Consider the following 22,384-nt stretch of genomic DNA (forward strand, 5'->3'; position numbering starts at 1 on the left):
ATGGTCACACAGCCATAGATATAAAAAACGGTATTGTTCCATGGTAAATGGTAGTATGAAAAAAGAAAAAGAAAAAAAGGAAATTAAATTAATAATAAAAAATTATATTTTATACAGCTAGCTAACAACAAAAAGGCAATAAAGCAAGCGACGACATGTGTAATTGAATTTGTTTTTTTGATACTTCATTTCCACTAAAAAATGTCGGAGGAATGTTTATATGGCTGCCACACTGTTAAGAGGGGAAATTATAAAATATGAAATAAAATTTTGACAAAATTTTCTATAGAAATAAAATTTCACAAAATTTTCTATAGAAATAAAATTTTGACAAAATTTTTTATAGAAATAAAATTTTGACAAAATTTTCTATAGAAATAAAATTTTGACAAAATTTTCTACAGAAATACATTTTTGACAAAATTTTCTATAGAAATAAAATTTTGACAAAATTTTCTATAGAAATAAAATTTTGACAAAATTTTCTTTGGAAATAAAATTTTGATAAAATTGTCTTTGGAAATAAAATTTTGACAAAATTTTCTTTGGAAATAAAATTTTGCCAATTTTTTTTTTTTGGAAATAAAATTTTGACAAAATTTTCTATAGAAATAAAATTTTGTCAAAATTTTCTATAGAAATAAAATTTTGACAAATCTTTCTTTGGAAATAAAATGTTGACAAAATTTTCTTTGGAAATAAAATTTTGAGAAAATTTTTTATGGAAATAAAATTTTGAGAAAATTTTCTATGGAAATAAAATTTTGATCAAATTTTCTATAGAAATAAAATTTTGACAAAATTTTCTTTGGAAATAAAATTTTGATAAAATTTTCTTTAGAAATAAAATTTTGCCAAAATTTTCTTTGGAAATAAAATTTTAACAACATTTTCTATACAAATAAAATTTTGACAAATTTTCTATAGAAATAAAATTTTTGATAAAATTTTCTATAGAAATAAAATTTTCTTTGGAAATAAAATTTTGACAAAATTTTCTTTGGAAATAAAATTTTGACAAAATTTTCTTTAGAAATAAAATTTTGACAAAATTTTTTTTGGAAATAAAATTTTGACAAAATTTTCTATAGAAATAAAATTTTGACAAATTTTTCTATGGAAATAAAATTTTGACAAATTTTTCTATAGAAATAAAATTTTGATCAAATTTTCTAGAGAAATAAAATTTTGACAAATTTTTCTATAGAAATAAAATTTGCACAACTTTTTCTTAGAAATAAAATTTTGACAAAATTTTCTATAGAAATGAGATTTCGACAAAATTTTCTATAGAAATAAAATTTTGACAAAATTTTCTATAGAAATAAAATTTTGACAAAATTTTCTAGAGAAATAAAATTTTGACAAAATTTTCTATAGAAATAAAATTTTGACAAAATTTTCTATAGAAATAAAATTTTGACAAAATTTTCTATAGAAATAAAATTTTGACAAAATTTTCTATAGAAATAAAATGTTGAAAAAAAAAATCCTTTAAAAATAAGATTTTGTCTTTACGCAAATGCCTTTCATTGTTAGTGTTTTTTGTTTTGTTTCAGTTTATTTATATAAACTATAATACTCACATGTTGACGTATATGATGATATGGATCCATTAGTCGTGTAGAGGCAACGCTTTTCTCGAATCACTTTAAGAGTTTTAATTTGGATATAGTTTTTCCAACTTGATAATTTGGTTTAATTTTATTTACTGATTTGTGTTATCAAATCGAAAGCATTTGTTGGAATCCTTGTATGTGAGGGTCTTTAACGCTTCACTCCTAATTGTTACTGCCTATGGATGATGATGATATGTTGATATTTTTTTTTTATTTGAAACCTTTATTTATAGTCCTTGTAAAAAGGGGACTTCCATCTTATGTAGCTTCAATTAATCGTAATCTGAAATTAGAAAAATAAAAAACGCTTAATAAAAATGAAGAAAATAGTTTTGCATTAAAAAAAAGCAAGCCGCACATATACCCAAAAATGATCTGAAATCGAGTTTGATTGCTGGATAATTTAATGTCTCCTAAGTCTGTGTTATCACATGTTGGACCAAGATAATACCTCCCAATTCTGTAAACTCCACTCAATGACCTATCGACAAGGGATATTCCAATTATGTATTTTTTGCATATAATAGGTCTGCCATAATTTTTTGTTGGAAGAGCCCTCAAATAAATTGACAATATCTCCCACTATAGCTACACAATGAGGCCGGAAATTATTGTCATCATTCAAAGCCCTCCTTTTTTATACATGCAACAACAACTAAAGATTCCATTAACGACAAACACTTAGGTGGATATTATATTAATTCTATATATGCCGCAGATAAGCAGACAAAATGTGTTGTTGTTATGTGTCAAGTTTTCCATTTCTGTACACAGCATGACAATTACAATACCCATGAGTAAAGTCGTAACAATAATGCTATGAGATATTACGAATACGAATCTACAACCCATTTTAAGCTGTCGATTTTTTAAAATATATCTAAGATAGTGTATTGGTACATATAACGATTAAACTACCGTAAAGATTAAATAAAAATATGAATAAAATTTTTTAACATGATTCATTCAAATACATTAGATCGTATTGGGAGTCATTTTGCAAACTGTGGTCACGTATTAGATCTCGAAAACTGATCAAAGAACACCATATTACTCTTGATAGATCTCATGCGTGTGTTGGCTTCATATGTCGATATTTTATTTCTATAGAAAATTTAGTCAAAATTTTATTTCTATAGAAAATTTTGTTAAAATTTTAATGTCAACGAAAATTTTCTCCAAATTTTATTGGTATAGAAAAATTTTATTTATATAGAAAATTTTATCAAAATTTTATTTCTATAGATAATTTTATCAAAATTTTATTTCTATAGATAATTTTGTCAAAATTTGATTCCTATAGAATTTTTTTTTCAAAATTTTATTCCTATAGAAAACTTTGTCAAAATTTTATTCTTATAGAAAATTTTGTCAAAATTTTATTTCTATAGAAATGATTTTGTCAAAATTTTATTTCTACAGAAAATTTTGTAAAAATTTTATTTCTATAGAAAATGTTGCCAATATTTTATTTTTCTAGAAAAAAGATTTTGTCAAAATTTTATTTCTATAGAAAATTTTTTGGCCAAAATTTTATTTATATAGAAGGTTAGGTTAGGTTAGGTTATGTGGCAGCCCGATGTATCGGGCTCACTTAGACTATTCAGTCCATTGTGATACCACAGTGGTGAACTTCTCTCTTATCACTGAGTGCTGCCCGATTCCATGTTAAACTCAATGACAAGGAACCTCCTTTTTATAGCCGAGTCCGAACGGCGTTCCACATTCCAGTGAAACCACTTAGAGAAGCTTTGAAACCCTCAGAAATGTCACCAGCATTACTGAGGAGGGACAATCCACCGCTGAAAAAACTTTTTGGTGTTCGGTCGTAGCAGGAATCGAACCCACGACCTTGTGTATGCAAGGCGGGCATGCTAACCATTGCACCACGGTGGATTGTCAAAATTTTTTCTATAGAAAATTTTGTAAAAATTTTATTTCTATAGATAATTTTATCAAAATTTTATTTCTATGGAAAATTTTGCCAAAATTTTATTTCTATAAAAAATTTTGTAAAAATTTTATTTCTATAGAAAATTTTGTCAAAATTTTATTTCTATAGAAAATTTTATCAAAATTTTATTTCTATGGAAAATTTTGTCAAAATTTTATTTCTATAAAAAATTTTGTACAAATTTTATTTCTATAGATATAATTTTATCAAAATTTTATTTCTATGGAAAATTTTGCCAAAATTTTATTTCTATAAAAAATTTTGTAAAAATTTTATTCCTATAGAAAATTTTGTCAAATGTTTTTTCTATAGAAAATTTTGACAAAATTTTATTTCTATAAAAAATTTTGTCAAAATTTTATTTCTATGGAAAATTTTGCCAAGATTTTATTTCTATAAAAAATTTTGTAAATTTTTTTTTTACTATAAAAAATGTTAAAATTTTCTTTCTGTATAAAATTTAAGTAACTCAGAGTTGGAGAGGAATATTTTGCAACAAATCGTTGTCATTTGCATCGAATAAATTTTATTTCCATAGAAAACTTTATATCTTATATTTGGCCAGAAATCCGGTTTTTTTTCGTTTTGTAAATAAAAACTAGTTTTATTAAATTTTGTCAACATTTTATTTCTCTAGAAAATTTTGTCAATTATTTATTTCTGTAGAAAATTTTGTTAAAATGTTATTTCTATAGAAAATTTTGTTAAAATTTTATTTCTATAGAAAATTTTGTCAAAATTTTATTTCTATAGAAAATTTAATCAAAAATTTATTTCTATAGAAAATGTTGTCAAAATTGTATTTCTATAGAAAATTTTTTCAAAATTTTACTTCTATAGAAAATGTTGTTAAAATTTCATTTCTATAGAAAACTTTGTCAAAATTTTATTTCTATAGAAAATTTTGTAAAAATTTTATTTCTATAGAAAATTTTGTCAAAATTTTATTTCTATAGAAAACTTTGTCAACATTTTATTTCTATAGCAATTTTGTCAAAATTTTATTTCTATAGCAAATTTTGTCAAAATTTTTAAAAATTTTATTTCTTTAGACAATTTTTGTCAAAATTTTATTTCTATAGAAAAATTGGTCAAACTTGTGTTTCTAAAGAAAATTTTGTCAAAATTTTATTTCTATAGCAGATTTTGTTAACATTTTATTTCTATAGACAATTTTGCCAAAATTTTATTTCTATAGAAAATTTTGTCAAAATTTTATTTCTATAAAAAATTTTGTCAAAATTTTATTTTTATATAGAAAATTTTGTCAAAATTTTATTTCTATAGAAAATTCTGTCAAAATTTTATTTCTATAGAAAATTTTGTCAAAATTTTATTTCTATAGAAAATTTCGTAAAAATCTTATTGCTATATTTTGTAAAAATCTTATTGCTATAGGAAATCTTGTCAAAATTTTATTTCTATACGCGCAAAAATACGATCATTTAAATTGGCCACACTTCGTGTCATCCACTCTTTACAATAGTAAATCCTCGCTTTCGTGCAGAAGATACTTAAAACAACATTGCTAATAAAATAACTTCCAAATGTGACTGTAACAAGAACCGGAGGAAGGGAGGGTTGAATCTATCAACAACAATAAAACTGTAAGCAATGTCCAGTTTATGCACAAACACACCCCTACTAATGAAAAAGAAAAATGGAAAATTGTAACCAGTTGTATAGATTAGTTAGGATTACACCTAATCTTAAATACATACACAGTTGTCTACATACACATGCATACATATACACATATGTATAATATATAGTAATTGAGAATGCACGCATTATGCGACAGCTGTTAACACAATGATGGTACGGTAGTACGATGAGTGTCAGTATCCAGGGATGACCGACTGTGTAGATAAAAGTATAATTTACAATGTGCATTCATAGTTTTGTAAGATATACACGTAGAGAAATAATTACTTAGTTTTTCTAAATGAATTTGTAACTAGAATGCCTACACTGTAAAAAACATTGACCTAATATGAAAGATTATACAACCTCAATGGTAGGAGGACACGCAATTTTCACAATTTACAAGGATACATTTTATTTAAAATAAAGAAATTTTATTTAAATGATTGATTTAATAAGATTGTACTTTAAATTTAGGACACAAGATTTTGAGATTTGCATCCCTTTCCTTAAAATAAAGAAAATAGTTTTGCTTTAAAGAAATAATCTTTAAATTAACTGAAATTTTGAAGCCTTGAATTAAAAACAAAAAAACTTCAAATATAAACTAAGACTTTTTTTGAAGATCTTGCGTCTTTGGTTTAAGGTTTTTAGATCGCAAAACGGAAATGAAATTTCGATAAAACGCATCTATAACTTAATTTTAATTTTTATAGAGTCTAGATTTTTTGGCGGCATCTTTTTGGCTCAGAATTAAAATCCTTAAAGCAAGGTCAAAATCATTGGATCCATGTAAACTTTTTTGAGTGTAAATTGTGGGTTTAAAATTCAGTTCCCCTGAAAAAAAAAATGTTTTTGCATGTGGAATATTTTGCCTAAAATTTTCATTATATTAACGAAATTATAATAAATTTTATTTTAAAGAAATCTTTCATTAAACTTAGGGTACATATCTTTGAAAATTTCTTCATTCAATTAAAGGCAAATTGCAATCATTTTGAAGAAAAACATTGTTTTTAAAAAATTGTCCTTAAAATGCTGTAGCGTTGAGTAAGCATAGAGTCTGTTTTTACAGTGTACCTACCAACTACCATTTTATACATATAAAAGTATACTTTCTTTATAATCGGAAGTACGAGAATTTGTAATAAATATCACTGTCTGTTGGTGGTGTGGCCATGATGGTGATGGTGGTGGCACACGCCAGAAGTTGGAACTGGTTTAATGAGACCTCTTGTTTATTAATTTCATTTCTGTCACATTCCAACCAAGAATGCATTTATATGTGTCCATGTGTGTATTATAATGATGCATATTATGTGAGTGGAATGCATATGTATGCATTAAAGAATTTATTTTATTTTTTATTACATATTTATAAGAAGCCCCATAACTACTTACTCTCATGGTAAGAAGCTATGACCACATATATATTTTAATTGTATTACAAATCATCCAGACATTGATAAAGGAAATCCATAAAATATTTGATCAATGATCAATTTTTTCTTCCGGTAATTTCCAAATCAAAATTTATTTCCCCCTGCAATAGATTTTCAAAATTTGTATTCTCTTTGCCATAGCATTGGAAGTGTATTAAAATTTTGTAATTCCGTTCATAGTAGCAGCACGTCTGTTTCTATAGCGGTTTAAAATCTAACGGCAAAGCCTAATCGTATATACGCTCCGTACAAATAATTGCGTACAAAGATTTACCAAAGACTGTTATCTATACTGAAAAACACAATATTGAAAGAAAAAATATTTGATCTTAGGAAATAGAGTTTAAATTAATTGAGATATTAAATCTTTGTATTAACCCTTAAATGTGCAATGTAACAGGTTGGCTGATAAGTCCCCGGTCTGACACATAAATAGATGTCGTCGCTAGTATTAAATGCATATTATTTTTATATACCAACCTTCAACTGATTCGTGTCAAAATTTGATGTCTGTAAATCAATTAGTTTGTGAGATAGTGCGTCTTTTATGAAGCAACTTTTGTTATTGTGAAAAAATGGAAAAAAAGGAATTTCGTGTTTTGATAAAATACTGTTTTCTGAAGGGAAAAAATACGCTGGAAGCAAAAACTTGGCTTGATAATGAGTTTCCGGACTCTGCCCCAGGGAAATCAACAATAATTGATTGGTATGCAAAATTCAAGCGTGGTGAAATGAGCAAGGAGGACGGTGAACGCAGTGGACGCCCGAAAGAGGTGGTTACCGACGAAAACATCAAAAAATTCCACAAAATGATTTTGAATGACCATAAAATGAAGTTGATCGAGATAGCAGAGGCCTTAAAGATATCAAAGGAACGAGTTGGTCATATCATTCATCAATATTTGGATATGCGGAAGCTCTGTGCAAAACGGGTGCCGCGCGAGCTCACATTTGACCAAAAACAACAACGTGTTGATGATTCTGAGCGGTGTTTGCAGCTGTTAACTCGTAATACACCCGAGTTTTTCCGTCGATATGTGACAATGGATGAAACATGGCTCCATCACTACACTCCTGAGTCCAATCGACAGTCGGCTGAGTGGACAGCGACCGGTGAACCGTCTCCGAAGCGTGGAAAGACTCAAAAGTCCGCTGGCAAAGTAATGGCCTCTGTTTTTGGGATGCGCATGGAATAATTTTTATCGATTATCTTGAGAAGGGAAAAACCACCACGTTTGAAGGTCGAAATCGCGGCAAAACGGCCCCATATGAAGAAGAAAAAAGTGTTGTTCCACCAAGACAACGCACCGTGCCACAAGTCATTGAGAGCGATGGCAAAAATTCATGAATTGGGCTTCGAATTGCTTGCCCACCCACCGTATTCTCCAGATCTGGCCCCCAGCGACTTTTTCTTGTTCTCAGACCTCAAAAGGATGCTCGCAGGGAAAAAATTTGGCTGCAATGAAACGAAACTGAGGCCTATTTTGAGGCAAAACCGAAGGAGTACTATCAAAATGGTATCAAAAAATTGGAAGGTCGTTATAATCGTTGTATCGCTCTTGAAGGGAACTATGTTGAATAATAAAAATGAATTTTGACAAAAACAAAAAATGTGTTTTTCTTTGTTAGACCGGGGACTTATCAGCCGGCCTGTTATAATTGCACATGATTTTATCACTACTGCAAATGTTAAATGTTCTAAGAAAATTTTGTTTTTTCGTTATGTCATTTGAAGAAAAAAAAAAAACTATTGACGGAAAAAGTAATTTTAGCAAAGCATTGTTTTTGGACGAAGTAAAAATTAATATCTCCATTATCCCATCATTTAATTTGAATTTGATATACCATCATACGATATGATCTAACCCAGTTATCTGCATGTGCTAAATTCCATTTTTTTTTATCGAATAAAATTATTTCAATTTTTATGATACTCGTATGTATATTGTTGAATAATTTCTTTATATTGTAATTAGCGATAATATTTCATTACGCTATTGTTCTTAGTATTGAAAGAAATACTATAAACAAACATTGTATGTTATGTAATACGTAATAGGTTACGTGCAATATTCCACATTAAGATTTATCAATCGCCAAGTCTTTGTGTGTATATTTGTTTGTATATCTTCAAGATATGTACACTAAGAAAAATGGTAATCGTAATTTGTAATACAACAATGCTGAAATCAGTTGATGGCTAAAGCTTTAAAATAATTAGTTCAATATGTATATCAAAAGATTACAAAAAAATAAATTCGGGTGATCTTCATGATACACAAAAAAAAGTTCCGTTATTAAACTAACGCTAAATTTAATATATTTTTATTACAAAAAAAAAAAAATATATATATATTTTTATTACAAAAAAAAAATATATATATTTTTTTGTAGTTAAATTTTATTATTTTTTTTCGAAATTTCCCCAGTCGAATGAAAGTTTCGTTTTTTTTAAGTATATCTTAAACATTTTATGAACTAAACTTGGGTATACATTTCAATGACCGTACACATAAGTTCAATTGAACTAAAACAAAAGAGAATTTTCGTACGACTCCCAAAAAAAGAACAGTAAGTATGGTTAAAATGGCATTGATTTGACGCCAATGATTTTTTTTCTTTACTTTTAGTTCATTTTTCTTCTATAAGAACGTGTAATTTCGTTATTTGTAGTTAACCACCAGGGTTTTAACAATGCTTTGTGGATATTAAAAAAATTGGAGTATAATATAGTTAAATTTTCATTCTTGCTATAAAACAGTTTACTTTTTTATGTGTACAACTTTACTTATACTTTTTAGTTTTATTCAGTTAAAAAATTTTATTGTTAGTTTTTTTACTTTTATATTAACTTTGTCATTCCCTTTGTAAAGTATATATATTCTGGGTCGTGGTGAAATTCTGAGTCGATCTAAGCATGTCCGTACGTCCATCCGTCTGTTGAAATCACGCTAACTTCCGAACGAAACAAGCTATCAACTTGAAACTTGGCACAAGTAGTTGTTATTGATGTAGGTCGGATGGTATTGCAAATGGGCCATATCGGTCCACTTTTACGTATAGCCCCCATATAAACGGGCCCCCAGATTTGGCTTGCGGGGACTCTAAGAGAAGCAAATTTCATCCGATCCGGCTGAAATTTGGTGCATGGTGTTAGTATATGGTCTCTAATAACCATGCAAAAATTGGTTCACATCGGTCCATAATTATATATAGCCCCCATATAAACCGATCCCCCGATTTGGCTTGCAGAGCCTATAACAGAAGCATGTTTCATCGGATCTGGCTAAAATTTGGTACATGGTGTTGGAATATTGTCCTTAACAACCTTGCAAAAATTGGTCCACATCGGTCCATAATTATATGTAGCCCCCTTTTAAACCGATCCCCAGATTTGGTTTACGGAACCTCAAAGAGAAGCAAATTTCATCCGATACGGCTGAAATTTGGTACATGGTCTTGGTATATGGTCTCTAACAACCATGCAAAAATTGGTCCATATCGGTCAATAATTATATATAGCCCCCATATAAACCGATCCCCCGATTTGGCTTGCCGAGCCTCAAAGAGAAGCAAATTTCATCCGATCCTGCTGAAATTTCGAACATGGTGTTGGTATATAGTCTCTAACAACCATGCAAAAATTGGTCCATATCGGTCAATAATTATATATAGCCCCCATATAAACCGATCCCCAGATTTGAACTCCGGAGTCTCTTGTAGGAGCAAAATTCATCTGATCCGGTTGAAATTTGGTACATGGTGTTGGTATATGGTCTCTAACAACCATGCAAAAATTGGTCCAAATCGGTCAATAATTATATATAGCCCCCATATAAACCGATCCCCCGATTTGGCTTGCCGAGCCTCAAAGAGAAGCAAATTTCATCCGATCCTGCTGAAATTTCGAACATGGTGTTGGTATATGGTCTCTAACAACCATGCAAAAATTGGTCCATATCGGTCAATAATTATATATAGCCCCCATATAAACCGATCCCCAGATTTGAACTCCGGAGTCTCTTGTAGGAGCAAAATTCATCTGATCCGGTTGAAATTTAGTACGTGACGTTAGTATATGGTCTCTAACAACCATGCAGGAATTGGGCCATATCGGTCCATAATTATATAGCCCCCATATAAACCGATTCCCAGATTTGAACTCCGGAGCCTCTTGGAGGAGCAAAATTCATCTGATCCGGTTGAAATTTGGTACGTGACGTTAGTATATGATCTCTAACAACCATGCAGGAATTGGTTCATATCGGTCCATAATTATATAGCCCCCATATAAACCGATCACCAGATTTTACCTCCGAAGCCTCTTGAAGGAGCAAAATTCATCCGATCCGGTTGAAATTTGATACATTTCGCTACTCTATGGCCGATAACAACCATGCCAAAATTGGTCCATATCGGTCTATCATTATATATAGCCCCCAAATAAACCGATCGCCAATCACAGAAAAATCACGATTGTCACTCGAGCCAAAAATAATATACCAAAATTTTATTGCCATAGAATATTTTGTCAAAATTTTATATTTCTATAAATTTTTTTTCAAAATTTTATTTCTATAGAAAATTTTGTCAACATTATATGTCAAATTTTGTCAAAATATAATTTCTATAGAAAATTTTGTCAAAATTTTATTTCTATAGAAAATATTGGCAGAATTTATTTTCTGTAGAAAATTTTGTAAAAATGTTATTTCTATAGAATATTTACGAAGCATTTCATAGTTGGAGAAGAATATTTTGCAAAATCTTCCAAAACATCAAGAATTTTACCAATCTACCAAACAGTAAAAAATCTGTCATTTTTTGGTAGACTCGTGTTCATAATTGTATATAGCCCTCATATAAAGCTCATATGGGGCTCATATTTCAATTCTGGATCTATAATTACCGCACAAAAGTTCATATAGGTTCGTAATTATTGCTTATTGACCTAATATGGAAGATTATGCAACTTAAATTTTAGGACTCAAAATTTACGCAATGCTAAGGACAAAATTCTTTAAAACAATGACATTTTAATTAAAAGAAAGTTTATAATCCTTGCTTCAAAATTTTTTTTTTCATTAAATTTAGGACACAAATATTGAAATTTTGCGTCTCTCTGCTGAAGTTGTAGATCTTTGAAGTAAGGCTAATTTTCCTTAAAATAAAGAAAAACATTTTTAATTAAAAGAAATCGGCTTTAACTCAACTGACATTGACTTTTTTTAAATTTAAAATAAAAACGCTTCAAATATAGGCTAAGACTTATTTTAAGGATTTGCATCTTTGGTTTAAAGTTTTTTTAGCATTAAGAAAACTGTTTTTACTTTGAAGTACCTTTGTTAATAAATCTCAAAAAGAAAATAAAAACTCAATGAAGATCTGTATCCAATTTTAATTTTATTGATCCTAGATTTAAAGCCAGGGAGGTCCGTAAAAAAATGTATTTTAATGTAGCCGCATCTTTGGCTTCGAATCAATACCAAAATCCTTAAGGGAAGGTCAAAATCTTTGGATCCAAGTAAACTTTTTTTGAGTGTATATATAACGGTCAAGAACTGAATATATACGTATTTAGTTGACCTTTCTTTTGTGTACTATATATTCCGCATGGACTAACTTACAATTTAGGAGATGATGACCGCAACCCAATTAATTCAATTGTGGATGACCGTCCTTAGTAGAAGTTACTACGCAATCCATGGTGGAGGGTACATAAGATTCGGCCTGGTCGAACTTACGGCCTTATATACTTGTTTATTTTGAAGTATCTGTTATAATTTGTATTTTAAAAACTGGCATTTGTTTGTAGGTGAATAGTGTTATAAATACACCGCGAAAAAAGAATGAAGACTCTATAAATGGGATCTGTATCCTAATTTTTATGATCCTAGATTTATAACGAGATAGGTTGCTAAAAAATGTCTTTATTTTAAAGAAGCTGCGTCTTTGGCTTGGAATCAACACCAAAATCATTAAGGGAAGGTTTAAATCATTGGATCCAAGTAAAATTTGTTAGAGTTAGTTCATTTTTTTGTAATCCCTTCTGGAACTTATCCATATAATCTTTCCAGAATATGTGAAAAATGTGAATGCATTACTTCAAGCAAAAATGTTTATTTGCTTTCATACAAAGGGCACAAAAATAGGCCAGGTGTTGTCAAAATTCCCCTATGGTCATTGTTAGGGCCAAAAAATGAATACGGCCAGTTTGATCACCGCTAAGGCTTTATGTTTCAAAAATCATGCATAATGAATAGACAAAAGGCACCATAGAATAATCATGTTGCATAGCGGTATTTAGCCTAAAAAGAAGTGTGCCACTATTCTCAAGAGCCAAAACTCCTCTCAAGAATAATGTATACCCATTGGAATTCTTTTTGTGAAGTGTGTATAAAAGAAAACAAAATGTTGCAAATACCCAAAAATAATCATTAGGTTTGCGTAAAAACAAATACAAACCGTCTGCCAGACAGCTTAGCCTGGCCGCCTGTGATTATGTTTTTTTTTTCTATTTTGTGGGTCAACAAAAATTGTTTCGTTTATTTCTTCTTCCTCTATTTTTTTTATTGTTTATTTTTGGGTTTTCGAAATTATTTTTTTTTTCAAAAAAAAAAAAATATCGAAACATTTCTTAATTAATATACTACCACCACTTACATAATTGAAATGTTTTCTTTCATTTTTCATTTTCTTCTCCATAAAAATAAATTGATTAATGTTCAAAATAGCCGAATGGTTTGTTTATGTTTATAAAGCCACTTGAATATTTAAAAGAAATTAATATAAAATGGCAAACAAAAAATACTGTATAAGTTAATTTTCTAGATAATTTATCAAGAGATATCTATAAAGATTTAAAAGTCAAATGCAAATTTCCCTCAGGTATTAAAACTTTTTATTAATAATAAATTGAATAGGAAAAAGATGTTAGAAAATATTAGGAAGTATATCCGAAGGGTGAGTTAAAGAGACATTTCTGCCTTGAGATAATATGAGGGAGGTCGTTAAATATTTAAGCTACAAAATATAACATACATTTTGGTTACTCAGAAAAAAAAGTATCTACAATTAAATTTCCAATTAAAAAGTAAAGATGATTTAACTTTTTAATCAAATTAAAAAAAAAAAAAAAGTTAAAAAATATATTGAAAATATTTGCATTTTTAATGAAAATAGTAATTGTTCCATAACATTTTAATTAAATAAAAAAATATCTAATTGCAAATGTAAAAAAAAAACAGTTAAAAAATATATTGAAAATGTTTGCATTTTTAATGAAAATAGTAATTATTCCAATTAACATTTTAATTAAATAAAAAATATACCTAATTACAAATGAAATTGAAAATTTATTAATGAAACAATAATTACGAAATTAATTTAACTAATTAATTTTTAGTTGAAATTTCTTCAATCAATTAATAAGGTCAATTAAAAATTCATTGTTTTAATTACAACATTTTTTGAATTAATTACAATTTTAATGGTTTATTTTTTTTTAAATGCTATTAAAATTCTTATTGGAAATGGTGATATTTGTTATGTGTATATGTGACAAAATCCCAATGGACTGTGGAATGATGAGAGTCTTTGATAACATCCGTTGGGATATATAGTCATGGTTGCCATAGTTGGTAGAATTTTAGTAAAAATGGTAGATTTTTTACTGTTTGGTAGATTGGTAGAATTCTTGATGGTTTGGTAGATTTTACAAAATATTCCTCGGCAACTAAGAGGAGCTTACATTGTCTATCGAAATAAAATTTTGCCAACATTTTCTATAGAAATACAATTTTTCATTCGTTTTGTTTTGTTTTTTTTTTTTAATCATTGTTGTTGTTTTTGATTTCAGCTTAAAACCATGCATTGACTGAACTACAAGTGTAGATTAACCAACAGAGGAAAATAATGTTTGTCAAATTTATTTGGGCAAAGCCCTATAGACTGCAAGATGGTTGGATGGACGCACGTTTCCAAATTACCACATTCCTCATCAGCATCCTCTACTTGCAGCAAAACTATCAACCAATTATCAGAAGAAATTCAGGCAGTTCACTAAACCCAAGAGTAAACCACACTTGAACCTTCCGAAAAGAGGTTTCCACGATAGCCGACTTATGCCGAAATAAATTCGTACTAACATATCTCTTTACCTTTGCCACTGTCAAATCACCGATTTGAGTGCAGTTGGCTGGGTTTATTTTGAGCGTGCTGCGTCTTTTTTTTTCAATCGTTTTGTTATTGTTGTTGTTTTTGATTTGTTTTGATTTCAGCTTAAAACCATGCATTGACTAAACTACAAGTGTAGCTTAACCAACAGAGGAAACGAATGTTCGTCAAATTTATTTGGGCAAAGCCCTATAGATAGCAAGATGGTTGGACGGACGCACTTTTCGGAATTACCACATTCCTCATCAGCATCCTCTACTTGCAGCAAAAGGTTTTAAGCTGAAATCAAAAACAACAGCAAAGAAATAAAAATATTGACAAATTTTTCTAAAGAAATCAAATTTTGACAAAATTTTCTATAGAACTAAAATTTTGACAAAATTTTCTATAGAAATAAAATTTTAACAAAATTTTCTATAGAAATAAAATTTTGACAAAATTTTCTATAGAAATAAAATTTTGACAAAATATTCTATAGAAATAAAATTTTGCCAAAATCCTCATCAGCATTCTCTACTTGCAGCAAAAGGTTTTAAGCTAAAATCAAAAACAACAACAAAGAAATAAAATGTTGACAAAAATTTTCTAAAGAAATAAAATTTTGACAAAATTTTCTATAGAACTAAAATTTTGACTAAATTTTCTATAGAACTAAAATTTTGACAAAATTTTCTATAGAAATAACATTTTGCCAAAATTTTCTATAGACATAATATTTAGACAAAATTTTCTATAGAAATAAAATTTTGACAAAATTTTCTATAGAAATAATATTTTGACAAAATTTTCTATAGAAATAAAATTTTGACAAAATTTTCTATAGGAATAAAATTTTGGCTAAAGTTTTTATGGAAATAAAATGTGAACAAAATTTTCTATAAATTAAAATTTTGACAAAATTTTCTATAGAAATAAAATTTAGACATAATTTTCTATAGAAAAAAAATTTTGACAAAATTTTCTATAGAAATAAAATTTTGGCTAAATTTTTTATGCAAATAAAATTTAAAAAAAAAATTTTGTATAAACTACAATTTTGACAACATTTTCTATAGAAATTAAATTTTGCCAAAATTTCTATAGAAATTAAATTTTGCAAAAATTTTCTATAAAAAAAAATTTTGCCAAAATTTTCTATAGAAATAAAATTTAGACAAATTTTCTATATAAATAAAATTTTGACAAAATTTTCTATAGAAATAAAATTTTGGCTAAATTTTTTATGGAAATAAAATTTTAATAAAATTTTCTATAAACTACAATTTGTCTATAGAAATTAAATTTTGCCAAAATTTCTTTAGAAATTAAATTTTGCCAAAATTTTCTATAGAATTAAAATTTAGACAAAATTTTCTATAGATATAAAAATTTGACAAAATTTTCTATAGAAATAAAATTTTGACAAAATTTTCTATGGAAATAAAATTGTGACAAATTTTTTTATAGAAATAAAATTTTGACAAAATTTTTTATAGAACAAAATTTAGACAAAATTTTCTGTAGAAATAAAATTTTGACAAAATTTTCTGTAGAAATAAAATTTAGTTAAAAATCTTGGTTAAAGTTTTTATGGAAATAAAATGTTAACAACATTTTCTATAAACTACAATTTTGACAAAATTTTCTATAGAGATAAAATTTTGACAATATTTTCTATAGAAATAAAATTTTTCCAAAATTTCTTTAGAAATAAAATTTTGCCAAAATTTTCTATAGAAATAAAATATAGACAAACATTTTTTTGCCAAAATTTTCTATAGAAATAAAATATAGACAAACATTTCTTTGGAAATTAAATTTTGACAAAATTTTCTATAGAAATAAAATTTTGACAAAATTTTCTATAGAAATAAAATTTTGACAAAATTTTCTATAGAAATAAAATTTTGACAAAATTTTCTATGGAAATAAAATTGTGACAAATTAAATTTTGCCAAAATTTCTATAGAAATTAAATTTTGCCAAAATTTTCTATAGAATTAAAATTTAGACAAAATTTTCTATAGATATAAAATTTAGACAAAATTTTCTATAGATATAAAATTTAGAAAAAATTTTCTATTTTGACAAAATTTTCTATAGAAATAAAATTTTGGCAAAATTTTTATGGAAATAAAGTTTTCTATAAACTACAATTTTGACAAAATTTTATAGAAATAAAATTTCTGGTTTACGAATTCGAAAAACGCAACCTTAACTTCTATTTTCCGAACTAAAATGATATATAACACGAAATTTTTTACATACTGTTCGTATGGATAAGGAAATTTATTGGGTGAATTTTTTTTTGGCAAAAGATGGAATTGTATTCGGAAGTTTTTGACAATCTAAAATTTTTCGTTTTGTGAATTTGTAAACCTGAACATACACCCATAGAAAAAATCATGAACGGCGTGGTCATTTTGAAACGATCCGTTCATGAAAGTGAATCAACACCCATGTGTTGTCAAACTGAGAACAGATGGGGACAATCTGATAACGTACAAATGATACCATAAGTTTTCAAAACAACAACCAGCGTTCATGATCTGAAAACGTAATGGTTACGAATTTATAAACAAAATTAAAAAAAAAAAATTTCCCCTACCGTGACTCGAACCTGTGTTGTCTGCACGATACACGTTAACAGTCGCCTTAGCACATTGCACCAACGGCGGAGTTGACATAACAACGTCTAACGATTATTTTAAGACATTTCATGACCAAAGAAAAACGAATGCCGTTCATGAAATCGTGAACGCCCGTGGACGAAATCGTGAACATTCCGTTTTGATTTTTTGTGAACGTTTCCGTTTCATTTTGACAACGTCCGTTCACGATTGTGAAACGCAATTTTTTCTATTAGTGTAGGGGATGTTTTTAATTTGTTTAGATTTTTGGCGAATTTTTCTTCAAATTTTGATAGATTGTTTTTGACACGAGTAGCAACCGTGTATATAATTCGCTCTCATCCATAACATACTAATCAAACCTCATTGTATTGTAATATAAGCCTTCAAAATCATGAACAATTTTATTTTCAATTTTTAATACCATTGATTATAATAGATTCACATAAAAATCATAATTTAAGCTTGTTTTACACGATATTTAAAATTACCTTTCCTTTGTTAGGGATTTTGTTCAAAAAAAAGTCCATTGTCTAACAGAGATTGAAACAAAATTTGCAAATATAAAAGAAATAAATTTAAAAAAAACAGCAAACAATAACAATGAATAAATATGCATTATTTAATACTTAAATATTCAAATTTTTTATATTTCCTGCTTCTGAAGTTTGCTGTTTATCAGTTAATGGATTAAATAGCTCCATCTAAAAATCTTTTTGTTATTGATATACAGATTTAAAGGCCATCAAAGAGGGCAATATTTATAAAAAAAATTCTTACTTATCTTGGTAACATATTGCCTTAAAAATCATATGGGAGAAGAATGTAAACAAATGTTATCGATTGTTTATTCAATTCAATTTCAAATTTGCCAAAAATCGGTTATCACATACAATCGATTATTGACTTAAATAGAATTCAAGGCATACTTAAAGAGGTATAATATTATTAAGTTCGAGTACATAATGTTCATAAATATATTTATTTAGAAATTTTCGAATAAACGTGTATGTTTATGTCAGATTTATTTTTGTGAGTTGAAATGTGCTTTTTGTCTTCTCGTGTGGCATCGACCGAAGCGGGTTTTTTGGCCGAAGCCGAAAAAGCAATAAACGGACGAAACCGAAGCCAATTATTTCCTGAAATTTGCAATAAAAAAGAGTTTTGTGTGTTTTAGTTCAGCATTTTTAATAAAAAATGGCATAAAAACAACAATAAACGGTAATTCAGCCCTGTCTTATTATATTCGTTTAGAACTAACAGACTATTTAGGATCCAAATATTGCAGTTCGATATTCTAATAACAAACAAGGATATATTATAATTTTTTTTACATTTTATTTGTACTGTGTGTTTTGACTGAGACTAATTCAACATTGGGGCAATTCCATATGAAATAAATTATTCAAAAAGCTTCGGCTTCGATTAATAGGCATCTTGTCCCCGGATGCCGATTATCGATTTTTGGCCCAATGACAAAGCCGATTCTTCGGTCGAGTAAGTCAACATCCCAGAAAAAAAAGCGTCGCCAAAAACGTAATGAAAATGTTCTTTTTGGATCCGGAAGTGGTGCAAAATTGACGCAGAAGCAATGAATTTAACATGGACTTGTCATAGGAGGGAAATCCTCCATTTCAATAGCCGTTGCACTGAATTTGCATCACTTCTTTAGGTGTGATCCGAATTCAATGTTTTGGATGTAAATTAAAAAAATTCTGTGATATTTTGTCAAATAAATAATTTTTATAATTTTTTATAATTTTTAATGGATTCCAACGCTTGTCGGAAACGTTTGACCTCAAATATTTTCAAAAATTCACAATTTTTTCAGATTATATTTAGCATTTTTTCGACAAAATTGAAATAATTGTTCCTTTTTATGAATTCTTACTCTGTTTGCAAGCTATTTGAAACAAAAAAAATTAAATTACCCATTAAAAGTATGAAAAAAACATGTTATAAAAAATTGAATTAAAAGAACTTCCTGGGAAGTTAAAATAAAGACCATCATTGGAAGTGCATTTTATGGAAGTGCTTTTAAAGTTGTGCCTTTGGAAGAACTTCCAAATTTTTTTGCTGGGATTGTATGTGAAGATAAACAGAAAAAATAGTCAGGAAGCGAACCAAATAAGAAAGTTAGGCCGAGTGCGGTATAGAGACTATGTTCATTCGATAGGGATTGAACTCATCTTTCATAATCACTACAGTTGAGTATTAGAGTTATAAAAACCGGTGAATATGCTTATCTTCTAACACCGCTTATGAAAATTCCCATTTTTGGGTGGACCGGTGTTTTCAAGCCATCGGTTTTATATTTTCATTGTAAAATTGCCAATTTAATGCTAAATTTAGACATATAAATATGCGTATTTCAATAAACTGTAATGAAAACGCTTTCAAATAAGTGCAACGTACATATGCATTAAAAAATTGTGTCCAACTTTTAATAAACTATCGAGCTAGTTTTTTTAACACAAAATTTTTTTTTATGCATTCACGAAATTAATTGATCCCATTAATTTTTTAATTGAAATGTTGTTCAATCACAGCAATGATAGTATCAATTAAAAAATTAATTGACAGTCAATTAAAAAATTATTATTAAATTGATCCAATTAAAAAATTAATTGATACTATTAATTTGTGTGATTGATTTTTATTTCAATTAAAAAAAATTTTGAATCAATTACATTTTTAATGGAATATTTTTAAAAATTTAAAAAAAAAAATTAAGATTTTAATTGGAAAAATTTTCGTGTAATTTTTTTCTGGGTTTCATTGATTTTTTGTGACAATAAAATGGGATTTTCCATTCAAAATTACGAATGAATATGAAAATCCGTTGAAACTGTTATGCCAGTTATTTATTTCAAAAAAAAAAAAAAAAAACTCCGTCCACCGGTTTTGGAAAATAGTCCGGTTTTTAAAACTCAACTTTCAAAACAACTCGAGCTTGTGATCATTTTACTACCGAAATTTGAGGCTGCTGCAAAATTGGTGCAGAAGCGATGAATTTAACATCGCCTTGTCATAGGTTGGATGTCCACCATTCAAACAGCCGTTGCACTGGATTTTGCATCGCTTCTTAAGCTGTGTTCCGAATTCAATGTTTTGAATGTGAATTAAAAAAAATTGTGATATTTTGCCAAGTAAATAATTTTTGTAATTGTTTATGATTTGTAATGCTTTCAAATGCTTGTCTAAATCAATTGAAATGAATCATTTTCAAAAGTTTGAAATTTTTTTTAATTGGATTTCTTGACAGAATTTTCATAACTTGTACCATTTTATTAATTCTTACTCTGTTTTTAACCTACACGGACGAAAAATACTGTTTTTCATATGTTTGGGCGTAAAAATTATATGTTTGGAACTCAAATTTCTTAACACAATATTTTCAAGTTCAAGCATATATATAATGTTCATAAAGTAGCTTAACATGTTTGGGACATATATGTTAATATGTTAGAACATATTATGTTTGGGACATAAAATGTTTGTAAATATAATATGCTTAGATGCAAGCATATATTAGTTTAGAAATAGCCTATAAACATATATGTGTTTAGAAAGAGAGACCTAGAGACTATGCTGCAAGTAAAAGAATGGAAGTAACCAATTGGCCCCTATAAAGTATATACACAAAAAAAAAATTTCATTAAATTCTTTTTCTACCAGTGTATGCCTAAGGTGGAACATAATATGTTTGAACAATACAAACAATATTTTGTTTGGACCAATCCTGAAACTATATATGCTTGAAGCAAAATGTGTTTGGGGTATATGTTAAAGAGGCGATTTTTTTTGAGGGTGTTTTTGAAACAAAAAAATAAAATTACGCATTAAAAATACGAAAACAGAGAGTTATGAAAAAAATTGATTTAAAAGAACTTCCTTTGTGGTTAAAATAAAGATCTCTTTCGGAGGACATTTTTGGGAGAGCTTTTAAAGTTGTGCCTTTAGAACGACTTTCAAAATTTTTTTTCTGGGTAATTAAGTGTTTTAGGGAAGAATTTATTGATATTTAATGTTGGTTTTCGATATTGATTATTAGATGCCGATTGATCCGGTCTGGTGTATGGAACATGTTCCTTTTTCTTTTGGGGTCATGAATTTGTGCTTTCACGATTTAAATATATTTCTTCATTCACAAAAAGTTGACAGAAAAAATAATATTTTTTTTAAACAAACATATGCGATGAATTTGAATTTTAAATTGTACACATCTTCATTAGGAATGATCCTGAAAATCCCGCAAATACTTTTTCAATATATTTCTTAAGGGACCAGTTGGTGCAAAAACTAAGCCGATTCATTCGAAAGGTCTTGAACTCAGCTTTCATAATCATTTGAATACAGGTATTAGCGTATTGTATTTTTCTGGATTGATTCAGTGAACCTTCTGGAAAAACTGGAAATCTTTATCAGCTAGTAATACAGCATCAGACAACTGCACCACTGTTTTGTTATCAACGATTATCATAAAACTATATATATATAGCTCATGTACACGATCCATTTAAGCTATAAAAAAAACTGAAACTTGTCATAAGTAGGGGGTTTACCTAATGAAATAATCTTCTAAGGCTGATTACACCAGTTGTAGGCAAAGAAATTGCGATGAGTCAAATTACTTTATAATATAACTTTTTTCGTTTCATTTTATTTCTGCAAAGAATTTGAAATAGTTATTCGATTGCATGCCTTTCGATTAGTCGAATTGGAATATTACAAAAATTCAACTTCGATTACACCGAAAAAAAAAGTAAACTGTTTTATAGGAAGAATAAACAACTCGTACAAAAATTTAACAAAATTGCATCCTAAAAAAAATCGCTTCTGTAACATATGCCCCAAAAAACACTTATGGCGTTTTCTTTTCTTGTTAAAAATGCGCACTTTTTTGCATTTTGCGCGGAAAATGTACTTTTTAGGTTCTTT

At 27.9% G+C, this 22,384-nt stretch overlaps 1 protein-coding gene across 10 annotated transcripts in view; it reads right to left on the reverse strand.

Moving 5' to 3' along the window:
• PDZ-GEF (PDZ domain-containing guanine nucleotide exchange factor) overlaps positions 1-22,384 on the reverse strand; it is an 86,659-nt gene that overhangs the window by 39,457 nt on the left and 24,818 nt on the right. For 9 of the 10 annotated variants that reach the window (XR_012718821.1, XR_012718823.1, XR_012718822.1 and 6 more), the window contains one exon: positions 1,587-1,902. Coding sequence is in view for 7 of the 10 variants with exons in the window: in XM_075293488.1 (XP_075149603.1) it covers positions 1,587-1,616 (30 nt within the window). In the remaining 3 variants the exon portion in view is untranslated. The remainder of the gene's footprint in view (positions 1-1,586; positions 1,903-22,384) is intronic. The other variant, XM_075293489.1, reaches the window with a different exon arrangement.

Source organism: Haematobia irritans, chromosome 2, assembly GCF_050003625.1.
Source record: "Haematobia irritans isolate KBUSLIRL chromosome 2, ASM5000362v1, whole genome shotgun sequence".
NCBI classification, from domain to species: domain Eukaryota; kingdom Metazoa; phylum Arthropoda; class Insecta; order Diptera; family Muscidae; genus Haematobia; species Haematobia irritans.